Source organism: Aegilops tauschii, chromosome 3, assembly GCF_002575655.3.
Source record: "Aegilops tauschii subsp. strangulata cultivar AL8/78 chromosome 3, Aet v6.0, whole genome shotgun sequence".
NCBI lineage: Eukaryota > Viridiplantae > Streptophyta > Magnoliopsida > Poales > Poaceae > Aegilops > Aegilops tauschii.
In genome coordinates, this window is record NC_053037.3 from 476,051,294 (window position 1) to 476,060,176 (window position 8,883).

Here is an 8,883-nt window from a genome sequence, read left to right on the forward strand (position 1 = left end):
AGCACAATAAAATCTACGGGCACATAATTCCTATTTGCAACAATAAGAACATCATTAATACTTTCCATAGGTTTCTTAATAGTGGAATCCGCTAGATGCAAATTCAAAGAACAATCATCAAATTTGTGGAAACCGAGCACATCACATAAAGTTTTCGGAATAGTGGAAACTAGCACCCAAATCACACAAAGCAAAGCACTCATAATCTTTATTTTAATCTTAATAGTTGGTTCCCACTCATCATAAAGCTTTCTAGGGATAGATACTTCCAACTCAAGTTTTTCCTCAAATGATTTCAGCATAGCATCAACGATATGTTTAGTAAAAGCTTTATTTTGATTATAAGCATGAGGTGGATTAAGCATGGATTGCAATATGGAAATACAATCTATCAAAGAGCAATTATCATCGCTACCTAAAGTCTTGACCTGTCCAACCCCACTTTTATCATTTTTTCCATTAAGATCTTTAAACTCAAATCACTGGGACGCCTTCTAGCTAAAGTTGACCCATCTCCAGTACCATATTTATCAAGATTTATATTAGCAAACAAAGATTCAATAGGATTCACACCAATCACTTTAAGATCTTCATCATTATTATCACAAGAAATAGAAGAACACGCTTTTAAAAACCAATCTCGCTTAGCACGCATCCTAGTGGTTCTTTCTTTACACTCATTCATAGAAATTCTAATAGCTTTTAGAGATTCATTAATATCATGCTTGGGTGGCATACATATCATCTTTAAAGAATCAATCTCAAGAGAAATCTTATCAACGTTTCTAGCCAAATCATCAATCTTAAGCATTTTTTCTTCTACCATAGCATTGAAAATATTTTGAGAATTTATAAAATCTTTAATATTATTCTCAAGATCATAAGGTATATTATTATAATTTCATAGGAATTGTTGTAGGATTACCATAATTATTAGAGGAATTACTAGGAAACGGCCTAGGGTTAAAATTGCCTTTATAAGTGTTGTTACCAAAATTGTTCCTAGCAAAAAAATTCACATCCATAGATTCATTATTATTATCAATCAAAGTTGACAAAGGCATATCATTAGGATCAATAGGAGCACTCTTACTAGCAATCAATTTCATTAGTTCATCCATCTTTCCACTCAAAGTATTAATTTCTTCAATCGCATGCACTTTTTTACTAGTGGAAGATCTTTCGGTATACCGGCCCTTGAGAGTAATTTACCATAATATTACCTAGGAGTTTAGCTTCTCCTAATGTAATTTCCATAAAAGTACCACCCGCGGCTGAATCCAAAAGATTTCTAGATGCAAAATTTAATCCCGCATAAAAATTTTGTATGATCATCCACAAACTTAAACCATGAGTAGGGCAATTTCTTATCATCAATTTCATCCTCTCCCAAGATTGTGCAACATCTTCATGATCAAGTTGCTTAAAATTCATTATATCGTTCCTAAGGGACATGATCTTCGCGGGAGGAAAATACTTGGAAATGAAGGCATCTTTACACTTGTTCCATGAATCAATACTATTTGTAGGCAAAGGTGAAAACCAAGTTTTAGCACGATCTCGTAGTGAGAACAGAAATAGCTTCAATTTAACAATATCATTATCCACATCTTTTTTCTTTTGCATATCACACAATTCAATGAAAGTATTTAGATGGGATGCAACATCTTCATTAGGACTACTGGAAAATTGTTCTTTCATAACAAGATTCAACAAAGCGGCATTAATTTCATAAGATTCCGCAGTAGTGGCGGGAGCAATCATAGTACTAATAAAATCATTATTACTAGTGTCGTAAAGTCACACAACTTGGTATTCTCCTGAGACATCATGACAAAGCAAGCAATCTAGCACACAAGCAAACAAAAAGCAAATGAAAAGACGAACGAAAGAAGGGCGAATAAAAAGGAAAATATTTTTGTATTTTTCTGAAAACATTTTAGAAGTAGGGGAGAGGAAAGGGAGAGGAAAATGGCAACGAATGTAATGCGAGAGATGAGAGTTTATGATAGATACTTGGTAGGCTTGATGAAGAACCTCCCCAGAAACAACCCTGGTACTTCTTGAGCTTGCGTTGGTTTTTATCTTGAAGAGGAAAGGGTGATGCAGCAAAGTAGAGATAAGTATTTCCCTCAGTTTGAGAACCAAGGTATCAATCCAGTAGGAGGCACAAGCAAGTCTCTAATATATGCACCCGCACAAACAATCAAAGACTTGCACCCAACGTGATAAAGGGGTTGTCAATCCCTTCATGGTCACTTGCAAGGATGAGATCTGATAGATATAGATATAAAAGATTACTAAAACGTAAAATAAAGTAAATTAAATAAATTGCAGCAAGGTATTTTTGGGTTCTTGGTTTTATAGATCTGAAAATATATGATGGAAAATAGACCCGGGGGCCATAGGTTTCACTAGAGGCTTCTCTCTTGAATAAAGCATACGGTGGGTAAACAAATTACTGTTGAGCAATTGATAGAAAAGCAAATAGTTATGACGATATCTAAGGCAATGATCATGAATATAGGCATCACGTCCGTGACAAGTAGACCGACTCTTGCGTGCATCTACTACTATTACTCCAGACATCGACCACTATCCAGCATGCATCTAGAGTATTAAGTTCATAAGAACAGAGTAACACCTTAAGCAAGATGACATGATGTAGAGGGATAAACTCAATCAATATGATAACCCCATCTTTTTACCCTTAATGGCAACAGCACAGTACGTGCCTCGCTACCCCTACTATGTCACTGGGTGAGGACACCGCAAGATTGAGCCCATCACAAAGCACCTCTCCCATTGCAAGATAAATCAATCTAGTTGGCCAAACCAAATCAATATATAGGAGAGAAATACAAAGCTATTTTAATCATGCATAAAAGAGTTCATAGGAAACTCAAATAATATTCATAGATAATCTGATCATAAACCCACAATTCATCGGATCTCAACAAACACACCGCAAAAGAAGACTACATCGGATAGAACTCCAAGAACATCGACGAGAACATGGTATTGAAGATCAAAGAGAGAGAAGAAGTCATCTAGCTACTAGCTATGGACCCATAGGTCTGTGGTAAACTACTCACACATCATCGGTAGGGCAGCAAGGTTGATGTAGAAGCCCTCCATGGTCGAATCCCCCTCCGGCAGATCCCCGAAAAAGGCCCCAATATGGGATCTCACGAGAACAGAAGCTTGCGGCGGCGGAAAAGTATTTTTGTGGATGCTTCTGGTGGTTTGGGAATATTTTGGAATTTATAGAGCAAAGATTAGGGTTGGGGGACTCCCGAGGGGTCCACAAGCCAGGGGCGCGCCCTGAGGGCTTGTGAGCTCCTCAGGACTCATCTGGCCCCCTCTCCAAGTCTTCTTGGTGTCTTATGTTCCAAGAAAAAATCATCGCGAAAGTTTTATTCCATTTGGACTTCGTTTTATATTCCTTTCTGAAAAAGTCAAAAACAAGGAAAAATAACAACTGGCACTGGGCACTAGGTTAATAGGTTAGTCCCAAAAAATGATATAAAATAGTACCAAAATGCATATAAAACATTCAAGATAGATAATATAATAGCATGGAACAATAAAAAATTATAGATATGTTGGAGACGTATCACCAGCCCGGATGCCACCGCGGTACGTCTGATAACTCCCGGGCTCCCCCTTGCACTCTAGGTGTTTGACACATTGTCCGACCTGTTTTTTGTGATTTTTTAGGGAAAATGATAAACTCCGATGCTTTGTCGGGCGATTAGTATGGACAGATGGAGCTTGATCAAATGATTCAAGATGACTTCTTCGATTCCTCGGATTTAGCCGATGAAGTGGACATGTTCATGCACATGAGCATGGAACAGAAAATGAACCGGCAAGTGGAGCATATTCTCAACTTCAAGGGCTTAATCAAAGGGACAAGAGTGGTCAATCGGGATAGGGTGTCCGGAGCAGGACTACTGCAGAAGGACCACTTTGCTTTGAACCAGACTTTCCCAGATGATCCATGGTTTCGTCGCCGTTTTCGCATGCGGAAACCATTGTTTTTGCACATTGTGGAGGGAGTGGAGGCACATGATGACTACTTCACGCTCACCAGGGATTGATGAGGCCAACTTTCTCTCTCTGCTAAGAAGAAGTGTATGGCTACTCTGAGGATGCTTGCACTTGGTACTGCCGCAGATGCCGTTGGTGAGATGGTTAGGATGGGAGAGAGCACTTGCCTGAAGACTACCATCAAGTTTGCCCGCGCCGTGGTGCAGGTGTTTGGAGCAGAGTATCTGAGAGAATCAAATGCGCAGGACACAGAAAAGTGGTTGGCTATTGGAGAGGCCAAAGGGTTTCTAGGAATGCTCGGATCAATTGATTGCATGCATTGGCAATGGAAGAACTGCCCCAAAGGTTTGCGGGGAATGTATCAAGGTCACGCCAAAGAGGCCACCATCATACTAGAAGCGGTGGCATCACCTGGCTTATGGATTTCGCATGCTTTCTTTGGAATGTCGGGTTCGCACAACGACATCAATGTGCTTCAATGATATCGGGTGTTCAGGTGGCTCTGTAATGGGGAATAACCGCCATGCAACAACACTGTCAATGGTCGTGACTACAACATGTGATACTATCTTGCCGATGGCATCTATCCTCAGTGGGCGGCGTTTGTGAAGACCATACCCGAACCACAGGGCAACAAACAAAGCCACTTTGCAACAATGTAGGAAGCAGCAAGGAAGGATGTGGAGAGGGCATTCAGAGTGCTTCAAGCTCGTTGGGGAATTGTTCGCGGAACTACAGTGATGTAGGACACCACAAGATTGAACCTACTACTATGCACCACTGATTGCTTGTAATCTGCGCTGGTATCTGCATCACAACAAAGGTAGTTATTTCCCTCAGTTATGAAACTAAGGTCATCAAGCCAGTAGGAGAACCAAGCAACACTATGTAAACAGCACCTGCACACAAACAACAAAAACTTACAACCGAACGCGTAAGAGGGATTGTCAATCCCTCAACGGTATTGAGATAGATTAAATTGTATATGTTTTGATAAATAGATCTGACAAAAATACAAAATAAAATAGATAAAGAAAAATTGCAGCAAGGTATTTCGGATTTAATATATGATAGGAAATAGACCCGGGGGCCATAGTTTTCACTAGAGGCTTCTCTCAACAAAATAGCATACGGTGGGTAAACAAATTACTGTTGGGCAATTGATAGAAAAGCAAATAATTATGACAATATCCAAGGCAATGATCATGTATATAGGCATCACGTCCAAGATTAGTAGACCGACTCCTGCCTGCATCTACTACTATTACTCCACACATCGACCGCAATCCAACATGCATCTGGTGTATTATGTTCACGGAAAAAAACCGGTATACAATAAGAACGATGACGATGAATAAACCCCATCTTGTTCCCCTTAATAGAAATGATACATGTGTGCCATGTCTCTTTCTGTCACTGATATTGAGCACCGCAAGATCGAACCATCACAAAGCACCTCTTTCCATGGAAAGATAAATCAATCTAGTTGGCCAAACCAAACCAATAAATTGGAGAAGAAATACGAGGCTATAACAATCATGCATAAAAGAGTTTAGCAAAGACTTAAATAATATTCATGGATAGAACTGATCATAAACTCACAATTCATCGGGTCCCAACAAAAACATGACAAAAAAGAGTTACATCAAATAGATCTCCAAGAACATCGAGGAGAGCGTTGTATTGAAGATCAAAAAGAGAGAAGAAGCCATCTAGCTACTAACTACGGACCCGTAGGTCAGTGGTAAACTACTCACGCATCATCGGAGGGGTGGCAAGGATGATGAAGAACCCCTCCGTGATAGTTGCCCCCTCCGGCAGAGTACCGGAAAAGGCCTCTAGATTGGATCCCGTGGTTCTGGAACTTGCGGCGGCGGAAAAAGTATTTCATCGACTCCCCTAGGCTTTTTGGATTTTAGAGTATTTATAGAGGCGAAGGTAGGTCAAGTGGGTGCCCGTGGGCCCCACTACCCACCAGGGCCTGCCTGAGGCCCCTAGCGTGCCCTGGTGCCTAGTGGGCCCCATGAGTGTCCCCTTGTGCCCTCCAGAAGCTTCCTCGGTGTCTTCCTACCAGAAAAAAATCTCCAAAAAGTTTTGTGGCATCTGGACTTCGTTTGGTATTGATATTCTGCAAAGTAAAAAACAAGCAAAAAATAGCAACTGGTCTGGCCACTATGTCAATAGGTTAGTCCCAAAAATGATATAAAGTTGCCAGTAAATGTATATAAAACATCCAAGATTGATAATATAACAGCATGGAACAATCAATAATTGTAGATACGTTGGAGGCGTATCAGCATCCCCAAGCTTAATTCTTACTCGTCCTCGAGTAGGTAAATGATAAAAACAGAATTTTTGATGTGGAATGCTGCCTAACATGTTCATCACATATTCTTTTCTTCTGTAGCATGGACATTTGGACTTTAGATGATTCAAAGCAATAGTCTATAATTGACATGAGGACATCAATACTCAAGCATATCAACAAGCAACCATGTATTTCAAAATATCAACGCTAAAAAAGCTATCACTTGCCCGTTATGCTCAATCATTGATCCATTCATGAAACACACTAAAATATTAGCTATATCCAATGCACACGTATGATAATAGTGTTCCCTAGTTGGTGCTTTGTAAGAGAAGATGTAGACTCAATAAAAATAAAAATTGCATAAAAGTAAATAGATAGGCCCTTCGTAGAGGGAAGCAGAGATTTGTAGAGCTGCCAGAGCTCATAGCTTAAATTGAGAGATATTTTTTTTGAGAGGCACGCTTTTCCTGTCAACGAAAACGACCGAGAATTCCCAATATCGTCCATGCTAGGCAAATCATAGGCGGTTCCCAAACATAAAATAAAGTTTATTTCCTTTTCCACCATTCTTTCACAATCCATGGCTAGCCGTATCCACAGGTGCCTTCCATACCAATACTTTCCAAGGAATTTAATTTAGTATGAACAACAAAAGAAACATTTTTTTTCATTTCGGGACTGGGCATCCCTATTACCTGCCACACTCTCGTGCAATGACAAGTGAATAAACACTCATCTTGAGAATAACCTACCTAGCATGGAAAATATGGCCACCCCCTGCCGCTTTCATGAGCGGTACGGTCACACAAAAAAGAACGTCATTTTGAAAATTAGAGTTGGGACATACAAATTTACTTGGAACGGCATGGAAATACCGCATATAGGTAGGTATGGTGGATTCTTTTGGCACAACTTTGGGTTTAAGGAGTTGGATGCACAAGCAGTATTCCTGCTTAGTACAAATGGAAGCTAGCAAACAGATTGAGAAGCGACCAACCAAGAGACGAAAACGATCATAAACGAGCATTAAACATAACTAACACCGAATAATGCACCACAAGTAGGATGTAACTTCATTGCATAACTATTGACTTTCGTGCTTGCATAGGGAATCACAAACCTTAACATCAATATTCTTACTAAAGCATAATTAGTCACCAACATGACTCACATATTACTATCTCCATATCTCACAACTATTACAAGGAATCAAGTTTATAATATCCAATGATCTTCATGAAAGTTTTTATTATATCCCCCTTGAATATCTATCACTTTGGGACTAAATTCATATAGTACCATTGCTACTAACAAACTCTCAAATAAATTTAAGTGAAGCATGCGAGCATAAATTTCTTCAAAATAATTACTAACTCTCAGAATAATCTAAGTGAAGCATGAGAGCATTTCTTAAAAAAATACTAACTATCAAAATAATCGAAGTGAAGCATGAGAGAATTTCTTCAAAAATTAAACCACCACCGTGCTCAAAAAGATATAAGTGAAGTACTAGAGCAATTCCCTAGCTCAAAAAATTTAAGTGAAGCACATAGAGCAATTCTAACAAATCATAACATCATTATGGCTCTCTCAAATAGGTGTGTCCAACAAGGATGATTGTGACAAAATAAAAGGCAAAACAAGAAAAGACTCATATAATACAAGACTCTCCAAGCAAAACTCATGTTATGTGACGAATAAAAATATAACTCCAAGTAAAATTACCGATGGTTGTTAGAAGAAAGAGGGGACGCCTTCCGGGGCAACCCCAAGCTTAGTTGCTTGGTGCTCCTTGAATATTACCTTGGGGTGCCATGGGCATCCCCAAGCTTAGGCTCTTTTCACTCCATATCCCTTCATCCATCGTCTTCTCACCCAAAACTTGAAAACTTCAATCACACAAAACTTAACAAAACCTTCGTGAGATCCGTTAGTATAATAAAGCAAATAACCACTTCAAGTATTGTTGCGAACCCATTCATATTTTATTATTGCATTATACCTATTGTATTCTAACTTTACCATGGCTTGTACCCCCCCCCCCCGATATAATCCATAGAGTCATCAAAATAAGCACACAATGCAGCGAAAACAGAATTTGTCAAAAACAGAACAGTTTATAGTAATCTGTACTTTAACCATACTTCTGTAACTTCAAAAATTCTGAAAAATTAGGACAATGTAGGAAATTTATATATCAATCATGTTTAAAAAATTCAAAATTTATCATGCTCCAGTGAATTTAAACAATCTGCTACTGGAAGCAAAAGTTTATGTTTTCCAACAGGATCAAATCAACTATCACCCAAACCATCCTAAAGGCATTACTTGGCACAAACACTAACTAAAACATAAAAAGCACAATCATAATAGAAGCATAATTTTGTAAACACATAAGAACAGAAATAGAAAGAGAAAAAATATTTTATTCATTGGGTCGCCTCCCAACAAGCGCTATTGTCTTACGCCCCTAGCTAGGCATAATGCATAGATTCAAGTATTGTTATCTTAGGTTTTGC

At 38.9% G+C, this 8,883-nt stretch overlaps 1 protein-coding gene across 1 annotated transcript; it reads left to right on the top strand.

Moving 5' to 3' along the window:
* The first annotated feature begins 4,139 nt into the window (after positions 1–4,139).
* LOC141043034 (uncharacterized) lies at positions 4,140–4,535 on the top strand. Its single transcript, XM_073511951.1, has one exon. The coding sequence runs from the start codon at positions 4,140–4,142 to the stop codon at positions 4,533–4,535; it is 396 nt and encodes a 131-aa protein (XP_073368052.1).
* Positions 4,536–8,883: the final 4,348 nt, after the last annotated feature.